Here is a 17,632-nt window from a genome sequence, read left to right on the forward strand (position 1 = left end):
CTGATGGGTTGGAAAGTGGGGGTTAAATCTTGTACGAGGAGTGAAGATAAGACAGCCCAGAGTGTTCAGCTGATGACAGCCAAAATGTGACTAACAAGTCTTTGGAGTACAAAAGTAAGGTTACGACTGTCTTTCTCTGGCATGTGGGTGCAATTCAGTAGTACAGCATGTCCTTAGCATGTGTGAGGCCCTGTGTTTGATCCCTGGTACCATCACTGCACGTGGAAAACTTTGACTCTCTATATTTTGTTTGCTACAGTCCTGGTGATGTTGCCTGATTGGTAGAATATTTTGCTTTCCAAAAAACACCCCTGTGGAGGGCCTGTCAAGAAAGTGAGTAAGGAAAAATGAACTAACAATCAAATCAGATAAAGACAAGGGTCACACGGGTTTAGTCTTTTAGTAAAAGGATATGTGTTATTTTTCACCCCAGTGGTAGAGTAATATAAGCTGGCATCTGGAGCTTGTCACACTGGTAGCCAGAAAAAAATAGGCAAATTTAAAACTTGGCCATGAGAAATAATGTATTATGGAGGGATCCTTCCTCTGCTGTGCAAGTATGTGTGCGTGTGTTCTTGGATGCATGCATATATCTATGTAGTATGTATGTGTGTAGTATGTACATATGTAGTATGCATGTTTGTATGTAGTATATGTGTAGTATGTACATATGTGTAGCATGTATGCTGTGTGTGTGTGTGTGTATGTATGTATGTATGTATGTATGTATGTATGTATGTATGTAATCAGCATGTGGTACATGATTATTTTGAACCAGGGTGTCATGTATCCTGGATCTCAAACTTGCTGTGTTCTAAGGATGACTCCGATCCTCGTGTCTTACTACCGTGCAGGGATTACAGGCATGTGCTTCCTCACTGCTGAGGCCTTTTTCTCTTTCCCTGTTGCAGCTGATTACAAGGAAAGCTTCAACACCATCGGGAACATTGAAGAGATCGCATACAATGCCGTTTCCTTCACCTGGGATGTGAATGAGGAGGCGAAGGTGAGTGGACCTATGTCGGGTGGCTCTGACTGACAGCCCTTTCCCCAAACCTTGTGAAGTACTTTCCCAGAAACTCAGAGAGAAGAACATGAACGCACACCCTTTGTATGAAAGCGCCTTTGCCCTTTTGTTGTGGAGGTGCAGCTTCTGCCCTGACAAAATGTGACGTCCCACCACCCCCCTCCCCAGTCCTGTAGGCACATGCTCCATTTTAGAACCAACCCTCAGAGTTGCCTAAGCCCTTGGGTGTCTCTACACCACCCTCAGGTAGCTTCTTGGTGAGTGGCCCACAGTTCAGTGGCTGAGGGGTGGGGCTCCAGAAGCAGGGCTTCCAATCGCCTTTCACCACTGTGACTGCAGCAATTCTCTGTTGACCAATTGACCCTTTTCTGCTCCTCTGGGTCTAAGTGTGGTTAGGATGTGCAGAGGTAAATAACATCTTTGATGACCAGGCGTCAAGGACAGACCCCGGCCCTGCCTGGGTTTGGATAAGGAAGTGTTTCCACAGATAGCTGTGTTTGTTCTCCCACTACAGCCTGGTCTAAAGGCTCCAAAGCCTATTCTGGGTCTCAGGGACTGATTCTTCAGCCTCATTTTGCACTCAGAGGAATGTTTCAGATAAAACCTAAGCTTGTTTTCTGCTTCAGTTGTGTACCATCTGGGCTAGTGTTAGAAGAGCTTGTCTCCAATCTCAGTAGGAGGTCAATGTAAACAGGGTTGTCAATGCCTCATTGTCCTGGGAGGGAAGGCTGGGTGAGAGGAAACTGGAGTGTGTAGTAGGCTCTCCAGTAGACAATGAGTCGCCCTGTGTCTCCTTCCACTCATGTAGAAACAATGCAGGGGAAACTGGCTTTAGGCCCAAGAAAGGTGGCCCAAATGGGCACGAAGTGACAGATCAGCAATGAGGCCTGGGGAATGTTCCAGAGAAGGGAACAGGCCTTTCTACAGGACGTAAGATCCAGCTTCCCAGAGAACTGCAGGCAAAGCATGGCACTGACATGCTTGCACATACTTTACAGCAGTGTTCCTGGCTGTCTGAGGCTCATTCAGCTCTGTCCTTACTCCTGAGACTGTCACAGCTCACAGAGGTTTGTCTACGCCATTCCAAGCCTCTTGCTTTAGCCTGAGCTGGCTCCTTTATGTTCTCTTTGAGGCTAGACTACTACACAAGGGGCAGTCAGTAAGGGCCCAGTCCTGGGTGTGGTGGAGTCTCTCTATTTGGTGGAACAAACATCACTTCCAAATGACCCTACAAGCATCCTGCAGTGGTATGGGTGATCCATCCAGCGAGGGGATCCTATGGGGAAACATTAGCCAAACAATAGTGTGACCAGGGAGAGGCCGGACCCACTTCACAGTCACTGAGAAGAAAGTGGGGTTCTGCCACAGAAGGTGTCCCACAATGTGAAAGCCAGCACTAAACATGAACCCTCACCATGATTTGGGCATCAGAGTCTGCGATAATGGGTGTTAGAGGTGAATGCATTAACGACTGTTTCGGTAGGGACCTTGGAAAGTACATGTGGAGGTCAGAAGTCACAGGCTCCATAGACATTAATGGGTAGTGACTGGGCTGAGCTAGCTGGCCTTGCAGTCAGTTCATTCCACTCCCTTGCCTGGTACAGGTGCTCACTTTCTTATCATGTGTCTGCACATGCATGCCTGGGTGTGTACATGTATATCTGTGTGTACACATGTGCTTGTGAGTATGCACACGTGTGTCTGGGTGTGTGCATTTGCACATATGTGTACAAGTGTACTTCTGGGTAGACACTGATTTCTTTCACTGACAAATGGCTTTCTGCAATGTTTCATGATACTTCCTGTAGCTGAGTTTTGTTTTATTTCCTTAACATCTATTTTTAGTGACTGTCTTTCTTTGTTAGCTGAGAAGTAAGTTTTAAAGGGTTATAAATGTTTATCCAAACTACAGAAGGGCATTTGAAGACAGACTCCATAGCTCAGCCCCTCAGCCAGAGCAGAGGTTTCACCTTCAAGTCCACCGAGCCTTTTGGCCGTTTAAAAAGAAAAAAAAAAAACGTTGCTGATTTTATAGTAAGCAGACTGCACCAGACAAGATAGGATAGTAGTTGTGGGAAAGATTTTCAGCAGAGCAGGGAGGGTGATGGCTTCATGCAGGGTTCCTCTTGCGTTCACACCCCCATATCTATCAGGAGGCTCCAGGAGGGGCTCGGGGTCTCAGGCCATTTCACAGCTGTGCACACTGCTTCCTCTGGAACTAATAGGAGAGGGCATCAACCCCAAGTAATTTAGCTTTCTTTAATTATGGTAACAACATTTGGCCAGGAAGGTGCCCAAGCTCTCAATGCCTCTGTGTGTGTGTGTGTGTGTGTGTGTGTGTGTGTGTGTGTGTGTGTGTCTGTCTGTCTCCGTCCGTCTCAGACTCTGGCTGGGGTCCCAAGCTGCCTGTCTGCTTCAGGCAGAGTGGCCTCAAGGTTCCACCTCTCAGAGCCGGTTTTTCCGGTTGTGTCACAGCGGCTTTCGGCTTAGGTGAGTCAAGCAGGCCAAACAGTCTTGGAACCGACCTGGTCCCCTCAGGGTCTGTGCAGTCTGGAGGACCTCATGCTTTTTTGCATTGTCTCTGATGAAGTTCCGAGTGTTCCCACTGCCAGAGCATGGAAACGGGTGGGCGTGGCGTGGGTCTGAGTCAGTGTAGCAGAAGAAACCTGCAGTGAGGTATAGACTCCGCCTTGTCCTGGCACCAGAGTAGCCAGCATCTGTTTCTTCTCTTTTCTTTTTCTTTCTTTCTTTCTTTCTTTCTTTCTTTCTTTCTTTCTTTCTTTCTTCCTTCCTTCCTTCCTTCCTTCCTTTCTCTCTCTCTCTCTCTCTTTCTCCTCCTCCTCCTCCTCCTCCTCCTCCTCCTCCTCCTCCTCCTCCTCCTCCTCCTCCTCCTCTTCTTCTTCTTCTTCTTCTTCTTCTTCTTCTTCTTCTTTGTGGTACGTGGTTTTCAAACGAGGTCTGTCTGAGAAGCTCAGGCTGGTTGTGAACTCGCAGCAATCCTCCTGCCTCAGCCTTCCAAATCCTGGTATTACAGGCGTTGTTAGCTTCCAGCATCAGACTTCCTTTTCTTCAGCTTTAGTTTGCCCCGCTGTGAAGTGGTTAGCACTCCATGGATGCCTGAGTCCCCCCGCAGAGGATTATGGGGCGGGGCAGAGTCTGTGGGGCCTTCTCTCACAGGACTCCCACTTGCTGGGATATTCTAACTTTAATTTTCTCTTTGTAGCCAAACATTGGTACTTAGAAAGCAGGCTTGTCAAGCACGAGTCTCCAAGATGGTGATTTCCCACACAAGATTACTGAGTTGCTGAAGAGAAGAGTGACTAGCTCAGAGGGGCAGGGCCTTTTGCAGTCAGTGGTCATGTCACCCACACAGTGCAGACTCAATTACAGCCATTTCCCAGGTTTTCGGGGAGAGTCTTGAAATGATTCTCACACCCCTACTCAGCGCTGCTGTCTCTGTTCACAGTGATTAATCCCAGAGTGCTGGAATGTCTGTCATGGCGACCACATGGGAGAGCAGCTCAGTTAGAATGCTGCGAACTGAGTACCTTGTACAGATATTGTGGATAAGTCTCCTCTTTGTCTTTTTACCCTATCCGGAAACCAAGACACCCACACCTCTATTCTGTGTTTGCTCCTTCCTGCATGCACTCTATTAAATGTTAGAATGAAGAATGCCCCCACCCCCACCCCAACTAACCCAGTCTTTAAAAACAATCTCTCTGTAGCCAGTGTTTTGGAAGAATCTCAATTCAGCCAAAAAAAAAAAAAAAAAAATTCCGTCATTATCATTGAGTCTATTGCTTTTATATTTTGTTAGAAATTCTGTTTATTATTGTTGTTGTTATTATCATTATTATTAGTAGTAGTCGTATTAGTATTGGTGTGTCTATATGTGTGTAATCATGGATACCCAGGACCAGGAAGAGGTCAGAGGAAATTGGATTTCTCTTTGTACTTTTGCCTCTTGCCTCTCTCTGCCTCCCATCTCCCAGGAGTGCTGGATTAAAGATACAGCAGGATACCTAACTTCCTGTGTAGGCAGTGGGATGGGTCTCAGGCGGTCAAGTTTGTGTGGCAAGTGCTTTTGCCCACCAAAGGCCTTTTTTTCTGGCCTTTCTTTTGATAATTTTTAAAGAGAACCCTGCCAGGCAGTGGTTCTGCACACCTTTAATCCCAGCTCCTGGGAAGCAGAGGCAAGCAGGTATCTGTGAGTTTGAGGCCAGCCTTGTCAACAGAGTGAGAAGCCCTGTCTTCGAAATTAAAAATTAAAAACAAAGACTTAACTTAGCCTCTCTGCTTACCAGGGAAGAAGAAGACCTCAGTTTCATGCAGCTGTCCTCCTTGCCTGGACACTTTCCTTTAGCTAGAAAGGACTTACAGTGTCCCATCCACCCCCTTTTCATTAGATCACCAGTGAATGTCCTTCCAGTTTGCTGGGACTGGGAGAGAACCTCTCAGGCCGTCGTTTTAGATAGATTCAGGGACACAATTGTGTCAACAAACGTTTAGGATGCAATTGGAGGTGCAGGACATTTCTCTGCATCTCGGCTTCTGGTTCCCAGCATCCCAGCCCTGCAAGATTGGTAAACAGAAGGGACAATGCTACTCCAGGCTCCCCTGTTACCCATCCTCACAGAAGCAGATCACCCACTGAAACAAGGCCAACCATACTGTAATTTTCCCTTTCCAAGGAACGCAGAGTACAATTTACATGGGTCCAGGGGGGTAATGGACGCCCAGCCCTACTTCCTCAAGCTAAGCAGCTTCAACAGCTCTGCCTGCTTGGCCACACCTTCACCACACTCAGCCCCCCAACAGAGATGGTGTTCTGTTTTTAACACTTCAGTGCCCAGAGATTTCTTTATTCTTATGCCTGGAACATTTCTTGTTTGTATCATAAAAAACATTGACCAGCATGGGCATAACTACTTCTTAAGTTGCTCTGCTCTCTGTACCCGAGTGCTTGTGTGTGTGCAGACGAACGTAACACCCATGTTGTGTGTATGTGCATGTGCATGTGCACCTGTATTGGCTGGCCACAGCTATAACTTACTCATACCCATAACCAGCAGTGCCCTCTAATCCAGCAGCTCTGTGATGCATCTGGTTTTTTTTTTTTTTTTTCTATCTTTACACATCTAATTCTCAACCTTCCTACCTCTTTAGCCCTCTGGTACTCTGAAATTTATTTTCACATTTATGACCATATGTTTTTCTTTTCTATTTTTTTCCTGTTATGAATAGCGGAATCTATTTCTCTTTTCTCTTTTCAAAACCGTGCAAGAGGTCCAGCATTTAGCAAACAAACAAAGCCAAGATGGAGATTAGTTTCCTCAAGGATGAAGGTACATGCAACTTAGGAAACCAAACGCATTGATAATGCAGTGGAAGTGGTGCTCCCATCTAAACGCGTACATAGGGAGCCGTTCTCTAACTCGGGGTCTTTCTATCTGCTTCAAATGATCTGCGGGCCAGTGTGATGGCTCAGTCAGAAATGGCATTTGCCAACGATGCTGATTGGCATTCTAGCTCGGCAACCTACATGGTAGAAGAGAGAACTGACTCCTGCAAGCTGTTCTCTGACCTTCACATGCATGAATTCGTGCACACATTCTCTCCATTTGTGTGTGTGTGTGTGTGTGTGTGTGAGAGAGAGAGAGAGAGAGAGAGAGAGAGAGAGAGAGAGAGAGAGAAGTGTGGGGGGAGGGGGAGGTACACAATAGAAACTTATCTGTAAGTTTGAATCTGTAGAAATCCATGAGGTAGTTGTAGGCATGGTATCCTGACATTTCCCCTGAGCCCTGTTTCCTTCCCTTAATAGTTTACTTTTAATCAGTTGTATCTGGTTTTGCTCTAATATCGAGAAGATGTCTTCTAAGAGCTGAGGCCATTTTTGAAGAGCAATTGTTGAGTTGGGTAGCTGACAGTGCCTAGAGGCCTTCATTCCTCTCTGAATCCATCTTTAAGAGAGACAGAAGCCAATGGGATGCTGGGGGCACTGCTTGGTGTAGAGCCTGTTCAGTAGGGCGAGTAGACAGAGTCAGAGTTCTGATCATCGAGGTCCAATGGAGCAACCTCCTTTGTCCGTGTGAAGCCCCATGTTTCTCTTTTCCCTCTGTGTGTTGGTTTTCTCTGTGAGGTGCTTCCTTCTCAGGGTGCAGCTAGTGGTGAGCAAGCCCCTCCCAGATGCTGCACAGGGGCAGGAGTAAAGGTTTCTCCTCTCTGCTCTTTAAGAGACAGCTTGGTAACAAATCAGCTCTCCGATGGCAGTGACATTTCTCTACAAGAAACAGTGAACTGGGGCGAACACAGTTATTTTCATCTTCTTGTTCATTCCCAACTTTATAGTTACTTTCAGTAAGTGAGATTATGCTAATTAAAGATTAGCTTAAATTCAGTACCTGATTGTGGTGAATCTGTCATGCCTCAGACGTGCTGCTGCTTCCCTTCCTCCTTTTTCATTTTAATTTTCATTTGTGTGCACGTGTGTGTGTGAGTGTTTGTGTATGTGTGTGTGAGAGTGTGAATGTGTGTGTGTGAGTATGTATGTGTGAGTATGTGTGCATGAGTGTTTGTGAGTGTGTGTGAGTGTGAGGGTATGTGTGTGAGTGTGTGTGAATGTGTGTGTGAGAGAGTGAGTGTGTGTGTATGTGTGAGTGCGTGTGTGTGAGTGTGTATGTGTGTGTGTGAGTGTGTATGTGTATGTGAGTGAAGCCAAAAGAGGATGTCAGTTCCCCTTGAACTGGAGTTACAGGCAGTTGTGAACCACCAGATGTGGGTGCTGGGAACCAAATCTGTGTCCTCTGGAAGAGCAGCGGACGCACTTGCCTGCTGAGCCGTGTCTCCAGCCCATCTACCTGTCTTTCCCAGTATTTCTTTTTCATGTGAAATGTCTGACGGGTGCTGCTATGGAGACCTGTGGCAGAGGCTGGCTGTGACTTCTTGATTGCCCTGCCTCCATTGCTCCGTGTGGGAATTACAGGCATGTGCAATCACATCCTGCATTATTGATGCTATGTGCCAAATACAGAACTCTAAAAAGGCAAACTTGGGGGTCTGGAGATGGCCTAATGGTTAAGAGCACTAGTTATTCTCTTTTGTAGAGGACCTGGGTTCTATTTCCAGCAATCACAACCATCTGTAATTCCAGTTTGGAGGGATCTGATGTTTTCTTCTAAACTCATAGGGTATGGGGCATGCACATAGTGCAGATACATACATATGCATACACATATATGCAAAGCATCCCTGTATATAGAGTAAAGTAAACACATCTAAAAAGTAATTTACAGAAAGTTAAACTTGGTAGTCACTAAGCACCTTCCTAGGGTATATTTCTTAAAGAACTCTTGGACACCAGAGGAGGGGGGAAGATGTGTAAATATTGGTTTTCAGGATGCACAGAGAGAACCAAAGGACTGTCTACAGGAGACAATATTTCTGAGATTCGTAGCTTTGCTGAGCCCCACCCCACAGCCCCTGTAAGTTGGAGCCTTTCCTAGGGCTCTCCTGAGGGAGTTGAGAGAAACTGCCATTTGAGCAGAGCTTGCTTACACCCCACTTTCCGTAAGTTAGTGTTTTGCCTGACTGAGCCGGTTTTAAGGTTATCTGGTGGAGAGTACTATGGGGCATCCCGTAGTCTCAAAAGCAAAGAGAACGTTGGGAGAGGCTCCTGGGAGAGGTCTCAAAAAGATTGAGTTACACAGGGCCAAGCAGGGCAAATGGCGTTTTTATGTGTTTGCCAGGGCGTGGTGTGGGTGGGGGGAGCTCTAAAAGGGAAAGGCAAACATTTGCTGGAGTCTTTGGTATTGAACTTAAACAAAGCCATGCCTTTGTTCCCCTTTTATAAGGCAAGGGCTGACAGGAAAAGCTCCGAGGCTGGAGCTAGTGCTGGTGAACAAGGACTAATCTCTGGATGGCATCTCCCTGAAGAGATCAGTTGATCTTTTTTGTTAGCGTGTGGAGTAGCCATGGTTTCTGCCCCTCATTCTTCTTATGGCTCTGTACCTAACAGCTCTGGACCATTGTGTTGTGCAGAGAATTGGATTACACACTTGGGCTTCATGACATAATGGTGTGTGCTTGTGTGTACAATGACTAATATTTGTCCAGCAATTACTATATCTCGGGCACCCTGCCTGGCCTTTATATATATATTACCCAATTATTCGTGTTTCTAAGCAGGTGACAGTCTTCATCTACTAAGGAGTGATTTAAAGTTAGCTTGTTTCCTTCAGTAACACAGCAAGTGCAGCACAGCCACACAAGCCGAGACCGTGCATGATCCTCCTGCAGTTCTGCTCCATGTAGGGAGGGTCGTCTCCACGCTCAGGGACAGTGAGACAGCCGCGTACTTGGGGCAGAACATGAGGTACAAGTTTATGGAGATTCGTGACCAGGCACAGGTCCTGTTCTCAGAGAAGTCACGACAGGCCTGGAGCTAAGACGAACTCCTAGTGGCCCTGCCTGGGATGACAGGCAGGATGCACTATGCCTGACCCTCTCTTTTCTTTTCTCTTGTCATTTCTGTATTTTTTTATTTTAAAACTTTAGATGAGAAATTAGAATAGTGTGATTAACGCCTCACAGGCTAAACTGAGGTCAGCTCATTTGTCCAGATTTTCTCTCCCCCTCCCCATCCCTCCTGTCTTGCACTTGGTCAGAGCTGTGGCATGCAGGAAGAGGAAGCCAATCCTGTGGGATCCGGGAAGGTGGGAAGGGAGGGGGTAGGTGAGGGGTGAGAAAGATGAACACATAGGATGGGGCTGGGAAGCGGGAGTTTTAATAAGGCTTCCTCGAGATCGAAGGGACTACATCTGAAAACCTGGGCCATAAAAAGCTGCTGCTGAGAAAGCCCACTTTCAGCTGAAGAAAACAGCATCAGTACCAAGTCACATTCCTGTGCACCATTGTATACAAAACCTACACAGAAAGGCTCTGATGATGGATTTGTTTATAAGTTAGAAAGCTGGAAACAGCCTGATGGGAGTACACTATGTTATATCTAAGCGTTTTGTAAAGAGACAGAACTATCATATCGGATTTCAGCACTGGGTGGGAGAGTGCGAATCAGGACCGTGTGTATTCTCTTCAGCAGCTTCCCAAACAGGGCAGAGCACAAGTTCCCACTGCACTTAACTGGGGAGCAGAGGAGGGAGGTTCAGTTTCACTTTCCCTGCCATTTGAGTTTTGTGTTGGATTCGAGCATTACAAACTTAAACTTTAAGATCTGGGGGTGTGGCCAGTTTGGAAGGCTGCTCCCTTAGCTTGTACAAAGCCCTGGCTTTGATCTCTGGTATCACACAGACCAGGAATATATGGGGCCCTGTCCAGAGAGAGGGAGAGGGAGAAGAGGAGGGGGAAGGAGGGGGGAGAGAGAGAGAGAGAGAGAGAGAGAGAGAGAGAGAGGAAGAAGAGGAAGGAGGAGGAGGAGGAAGAGGAGAGGAGGAGGAGGAGGAAGAGGAGAGGAGGAGGAGAAGGAGGAAGAGGAGGAGGAGAGGAGGAGGGAGAGGAGAGGAGGAGGAGGAGGAAGAGGAGGAGGAGAAGAGGAGGAGGAGGAGGAGGAGAGGAGGAGGAGGAGGAAGAGGAGGAGGAGAAGAGGAGGAGGAGGAGGAGGAGAGGAGGAGGAGGAGGAAGAGGAGGAGGAGGAGGAAGAGGAGGAGGAGAAGAGGAGGAGGAGGAGGAAGAGGAGGAGGAGGAGAGGAGGAGGAGGAGGAAGAGGAGGAGGAGGAGAGGAGGAGGAGGAGGAGAGGAGGAGGAGGAGAAGAGGAGGAGGAGGAGGAGAGGAGGAGGAGGAGGAAGAGGAGGAGGAGGAGAGGAGGAGGAGGAGGAAGAGGAGGAGGAGGAGAGGAGGAGGAGGAGAGGAAGAGGAGGAGGAGGAGGAGGAGGAGGAAGAGGAGGAGGAGGAGAAGGAGGAGGAAAGTAAAACCAGGAAGAATTTGCGTGAATGAATCTTTCAGTCTGCATTTACATTCTCACGGTGGGAGGTAGTCACTGCCTGAAGCAGCCAACCAACTGTTACAGTGTCTCACATCTTCCCAGTCCCAGTGTGTTGCGGAGCTCTGCATGATCTCCTTGGGTGGCAGACCTGAATGGTGCAAATGGAGACCAATGGAGGTTTCTGACCTAGATTGCTTTAAAAATAAATTTCCCTTGATTTAATGTTTGTTCAATTAATGGAATTCATAAGCTGACCCACACTGGAGTTTGCTTTACAAATTCCCCGAGGGAAAGTCTGGCTGGGGGAGAAAGTGTTTTTTGGGGAAGTGCTGGAGACCCCTGTGGTATAGTGGGAGCGACCTGACCCGCCCAGCAGTGGTCCCATGACTTTCCTCAGTAACTCACTGGCCCTCTACCTGGAGCTGTTCATTCATTCTACTTGGCCATGATCTACCCTTGGCTGCTCACTGATGGCCTTGTCACTGATTGCAGAGCTGCTGTCTCTCCATGGCCCAGGTCCCACCTCACGCTCTCTCCTGCCTTCCCCCATCAGCACCCACCCCCTCTACTCAGCTTCCTTCTTTCTTACTTCTCCTCTTCCTCTCTTATATCCCACAATTCCTACAGGTAGTCTTTCCTGTTAAGCTCTTTCCAAGTTCTTACAGCAAGTATGGTCTGGATTGTTCAACTGAATGTCCAGTTTGCTTGCTCCAAAACACTGACTAGAACTAGAAAGGAGCAGTGCTGTCCTGGGCTCATTGTTACGGGTTCTCTGTGCTTCTCCATGTAGCTCTTCCAAAGGTAAGCATGTGTGGAAAGGGAGGCGTCGATGGGTAGGCAGACAATCACGCAGAGTATGTAGTTGGTGCTTAATTTAGGTGTGCTGGCACCTCAGACCGTAGGTGTGTAGAGAAGTCTACAGACAAGCAGTCAGATGCTTCAGAGAATGCCTCTGTCAAAGCAGCTAACCCATGGTGTGATCCTGACGACGTCAGCTGCTTCTGTCGATCTTGGCTTTAGGCACCATTATGAAAGCATGATCCTGCACAGAAGGGAAAATGCATATTTGGAAAAATAATTCATGTTCTCTTAACTCATTGAATAAATATTTGCTGAGACAGACAAAGGGGCCTTCTTACGGGCCTTTTGCCCTCATGGAATAGACAGGTAATTAAACACGAAACAGCAAACGACTCATTAAATTCAAATAACATTAAGTATGTGAAGAAAACAGAAAAGAAAACCTGATAGAATGTCCCTCTGCGCAGGAAGGCCTTAACTGGTGTGTCTAAAGAGTTAGCTCTGAGCTGAAGTCTGAAAGAAGAGGGGCTGGTTCAATGTGGATCCACAAGGACAGCAGAACGTAATGACCCTGAAATGGACCAGATTTGATATACTCTTGCTTTTCTGCCTGCCTCAATTTGACGTTCCATCTACACTCAAGTGCAATCTTACTGAAGGGGAAGAAAAATGAGGAGAAAAAAAAAAAGCAAGGAAGATGTCTAAAGGGCCTCAGTAAGAAGCAAGAACTAACTTCAGCCCCTGGGACACAGAGGCAGGAGGATCTCTGTTAGTTCAAGTCAGTTTGTCTACATAGTGAGATCCTGGATACCTAGACCAACATGGTGAGACTCTGTCTTGGAAAGGAGGAGGAGAAGGAAGAGGAAGAAAAGAAGGAGGAGGGGGGTGAAAGAGGAGGGGAAAGGAAGAGGAAGAGGAGAGGGAGAAGAGGATGAGGAAGAGGAGGAGGCAGCAGCAACAGCAAAAACAGAAGAGGGGAGAGGGATTGACCTCACCACACTTAAGTATTTATACACCGTTTTTGAAGGGAGAAGGAGTGGGTTCTGGTGTTAAGCTTACTTCTCAGTGCATATTCTACCTGTGATTTTGGGGCTAATGCTTTAGATGACTTCTTTAGGATCTGGAGTGTTAGAAATACACAATATATATATAGCCTTTAGCCGAAAGATAGTACTAATATAAAATTCAATTTTTATGAAGTCAAATAAGTCCATGACATTGAATCATGGATATGAGGATTTGGTTTTAAATCTCAAATTGCTTTCTAAATTAATTAAAGGTAGGTCAATTGTTTTTCCTGGAAAGCCCAAGAAACACATTGGAAGTGAACCATGAGATCCGGGTTTCGTTCTATAGCTCACTGGTGTGTGTGCATTTTGACAGCCCTTCCTATTTACCTGGCGAACAGCTCAAGTTGAAACCTCAGCAAAGTCACGTTTGTGTTAGAAGCCACAAACCAGGAATTGTCATTCACTTGTAACAGAGGATTTTCTTTTTTTAAAAACTCTTGTGCATTGGACAGCTCTTTCTGGAAACAGTACTAGGCACACTAAGAAATTATCTGATTTGCTGTGAGCACATGGAGGAAATTGAAATGTTGTCTATTATCTGCTTGAACGCACACAATTTAATTAGTTTTCCAGAAGAAGGAAAGGGGGGCTTCTAGAATTAGAAGAATACACCTGAGGTTTGGAGAGTGTGGAAGCAGAGGCCTCACAATTGTTGGGCGTATAACTCAGAGACAGAGCGGTTATTTACCTGACCCATCTGTTCTTTGCATAGTCCTACTGAAGTCAGAAAGCCCGTTCTGTGCCTGTCATGTGGATGGATGGTCAGTGGGTGAAATCATTCCAGTCCTCATACCTCTCTAACACATTACACCCAGGTCCATGTAGAAAAACTTCCAAACAAATTGCTCCCTTGTTTGCCTGCTTCCATAGGAGCTGGGACTCGTTTGCAACAAGAAACAAATGAATGCTTATCAGCTCTGAGGCCAAGGTTTTAGTTAACGGCCTTCAGTGCCTCCCCACCCTGCACTGGTTAAAGTTCAACCATTTGGATTTGGAGCGTGGCACAGCCATGACTGATGCCATCAGACCCTGAAACTCTGCTTCCCAAGGGCTTAGTCAGCAGCAGCAGGAAGCCGGGCTGAGCATCCTGCCTGCCTGCCTGCCATGCTCATCTGGGAGGTGCAGACCCAGAAAGAGGACTCCTGTGGTTTACCTTTTATGGGATTAGGATGCCACCCTGGGCCTTCTGTGGAGACCTTTTCTCTTTTAAGAGCATTGAATCTAAATATCTCCAGATGGAACTCAATTGGCTTTTAGGAACTTTGTGTCCTGGGTGACTGACTTTTATAGCTGTTCCAAGGACGGTTGAGTCTATTTATTGTAGCACACTGCCAGTGAGTGTCTGTTACCTCACTGGCTTTAGATGACTAGGCGACTTAACTGGTCCTTGTCATGATCTGTTGCTCTAGCTCCCTTAGGTCAGACTTAGAGCTGACAGACCATAATTAGCATTTCTTCCTACCCATCAAATAGACCCACACTGAATGATGGGCATGCAAATCAGTGAGTTAGCCATGAAGCTCAGTCATGTAGGGCATATACCTCAGAACTCTGACTTTTCACCAGGCAGGCCTTTGGATGGGGGTGGAGGCAGCCAAGATTGTGGTCCTCATGGAATATGGGGAATATCTCTGAGAAATGCATGGCCAGGATTAGGGACAACCACACAGTTCGGCAGAGTGAACATTTAATTTGCTGATACAAAACTGTGTTCTGGCCAAGACCATCCCATTGCCAGCAATAAAAAAAAAAGTCAAGTGTTCCCAGAAAAGGACACCTCCTTCCTGACCTTCAGATCAGTGGTCAATGAAGCTATTGTCATCTTTAAGACACCACAGGTTTCTCTCCCCCACCTCACCCCTGCCTCCCAAGTTTGCAGGGCCCAGAGCTTATATATTTGTGCTACTATGGCCTCAGGAAACCTGAAACATTTGAAGATATCGGCTGCTTGGATGAGCGTTAAATACAATTTCTCTGTCATTTAGGGACTCTCCGAGGCTGGAGGTAGCATTTTTCTGTTACTGTGACAAAGTGTCTCTACACTGCAGGTTTGGTAAATGCATTCGCTTGCTGTAGACTTTGTTAGCAGCCCTCCCCACTCAGACTTTCACAACTTCAGCGGATCTCATCCCCCACCCCATACCCACCTTGCTCCAGAGGCTCTGTGGCTTGTATTTCACTGGCATCCTTCAGGCTGAGGACTTTGTGCTGTGCTCCTCAGGCCTCTCTCCTCACACCTTGGATTTGACCACTGTATGACGGTCATCGACGAGAACTTGTATCTGTCTTGAATTGTTAGCTCTATGAGGTAGACTTGGTTTTTTTCTTATTTCTAATGTCTAACACCATTTGATCCATCGTGGGCTTCTGTGGATACCTTTAGACTGAATAAATGAAGGAAAGGAGTGAATGAGTGAATGGGTATATATATTTAAAGGCATCTTGGGTTGTATATTTAAAATACACAACATGATATTGCAGGGTATGTATAAAGAGTGAGGTAGGGAAATTAAAGCATGCTTTACCTTACACATTTCTTTCCCTTTTGGTATGTGCGTGCATGCGCATGTGTGTGTACCTATGCTTGTGTCTGGGTAAAAAGGAGCTTCTTGTTGGGCATGGGGGATCATGGCTACAATTCCAGCTCTAGAAAGGCTTCATCAGGTGAAGCACCACAAGTTTAATACCAGCCTGGTCAAATAATGAATTCCAAGTTCCCAGCAACCTTGGGCTACAGAGAAGGACCCTGCCTCAAAGCCAAACAAACAAACTAGAACATTTTGTATTTAACGAGAATCTGGTGTCTCTCAAAGCACCTGCACATTATCTCATTTGGAGGGAGACCTTTAGTATTTGTTTTCTGGTGGTGGCTGGAATGGTGCAGACGGTGGCACAGCGGGCAGAGTTGTTGTAATTAGCACATCATTGAAACTTGTCACCTGTCCTGGACAGTTGATGGGTGTCTCGCTAATGCAGCTAAAATTACCAGGAGGAGCTCACAGAAACAAAGATATGTGGTAAAGCACTGGCGATTAGATGCCTGGTGGTGTAAATTACCGAAAGACTGCAGGACTTCAAACAGATCAGCCCGGGACTTAGAAAGAGCTCTGCAGCCTCTCTTCCTGCAGGGCAACCCTCGCAGGGGTGCAAAAGCTCTAGGTTCTGACACCCATTAAAAGCCCAGGGGACAAAACGTTTGAAAAGTTGTATTATACATGATAACATATGTCCTGGTTTCCCCGTTACCTACCACTTCTTGTCAGTGTTGTCTCATTCCTGTGAGAATCACCATTGAACCTTTGTGTCTCGGTGACCAGAACACGTGATTAAAACACAGTAATGAAAGAAAGGTGTTTCGTTTTCCTTTCTTTGCCCAGAGTTTCGGAAGGTCTCGGTCCACTGTGGATGGGAGGCATCACAGCAGGAGCGTGTGGCAGGGGCTGTTCACATCACGGCGGGAGCATGCTGTGGCCTTCTAAGGCCCAGAGACCTCGTTCCCAGCCAGGCCAACCCCTGAAGGCCACACAGTCTCAATCGGCACTCACTCAAGTCTCTGGGCGATGCGCATCCAGACATGGCATCTCTTGAGTGGGACCATCGGGGTCACTTTACCTCATGCCCTTCCATCCTCTGTCTCTACCAGGTTTTTACAATAAAACTCGTTTCGGCTTTTCCGTTAGTCAACTAGAACCCTTGGAATGTCTGCCCTATTGGGATGATGGCATTTCTAGTGTAGGTTTTTTGGTTTTGATTTTATTTGTTTTGGTTTTGTGCTTGAAGGTTTTTAAAAAAATTTTTTTTCTATTGTGCTTCTCGATGCCACATGCTATATGATGAGAATTTTGTCTGTCCCCTCCAAGTCCTCCCACTGGGCATAGTCTTGCTACATTTTCCAGGTTGCACGCAGCCCCATGATCCTCCTCACCTCTGATTGCTGGGATCACAGGTGGTGCCACTACTTCCGTTAATAGGAGGAGGTGGACCCTGCTGCTTAATCCCTCCTGAGTCATTTCTTGCCTTTGTTCTCACTGTTTTATAGGTTGTTTTTTTTTTTTTCTTTTCCCAGAGCTGAGGACTGAACCCAGGGCCTTGTGCTTGCTAGGCAAGTGCTCTACCACTGAGCTAAATCCCCAACCCCTTCTCACTGTTTTATAACTTGGATAAACTCGTATTTAGATTTTCTTCTGTAGCAAGAGGGATGGCAGGTTCTTCAGTGTGAACATTTGAACGCAGAAGGGACTGAGTGACTTGCGTAAGGTCCCTTAGCTGTTTACTGCTGGAGTAGAGGCTGAAGTCAGGGCCTTTGACCTGCAATCTAGTGGTCTTTCTACAAGTTTAGTCAGTGGTCTCTTTATGCAGTGCTCAGTGAGTGTCCTTTGCTAGACACTGCATTAGTGGCCAGTAATATTAAATAATACGAAATCATTCCAGACATCATGCCTCCCCGTCAAGGAAGAGAGTTTTGCACAGGGGTTGGGGATTTAGCTCAGTGGTAGAGCGCTTGCCTAGCAAGCGCAAGGCCCTGGGTTCAGTCCCCAGCTCCGAAAAAAAGAAATGAAAGCTTTGCACAAACATAACTGGGTTTCCACGCTATTGTATTGAAAAGGAAATTTTTATCTTTTTTTTTTTTTTTTACCTTGAAGGTCAGAGCTTAAAGAAAGCTATAACTATTAGAAGTGACAACTTTTAAAATTATTTATTAATTACATTTATGTGTGTGTTCCTGGGTGTATATACGTGTACCATAGACATGTGTACTACAGGAGCCTATGGAGGCCCTGCATCCCCTGGA

The 17,632-nt window shown here is 46.5% G+C and overlaps 1 protein-coding gene across 6 annotated transcripts in view; it reads left to right on the forward strand.

Moving 5' to 3' along the window:
* Positions 1 to 17,632, forward strand: part of Grhl2 (grainyhead-like transcription factor 2) — a 130,003-nt gene that overhangs the window by 73,755 nt on the left and 38,616 nt on the right. For all 6 annotated transcript variants that reach the window (XM_087556497.1, XM_087556496.1, XM_087556499.1 and 3 more), the window contains exon 8: positions 912 to 1,006. In XM_087556497.1, the coding sequence (XP_087412623.1) occupies positions 912 to 1,006 (95 nt within the window). The remainder of the gene's footprint in view (positions 1 to 911; positions 1,007 to 17,632) is intronic.

The sequence above is a fragment of the Rattus norvegicus genome, chromosome 7 (genome assembly GCF_021556685.1).
Source record: "Rattus norvegicus strain SHRSP/BbbUtx chromosome 7, alternate assembly SHRSP_T2T, whole genome shotgun sequence".
In the NCBI taxonomy this organism is placed as follows: Eukaryota; Metazoa; Chordata; class Mammalia; order Rodentia; family Muridae; genus Rattus; species Rattus norvegicus.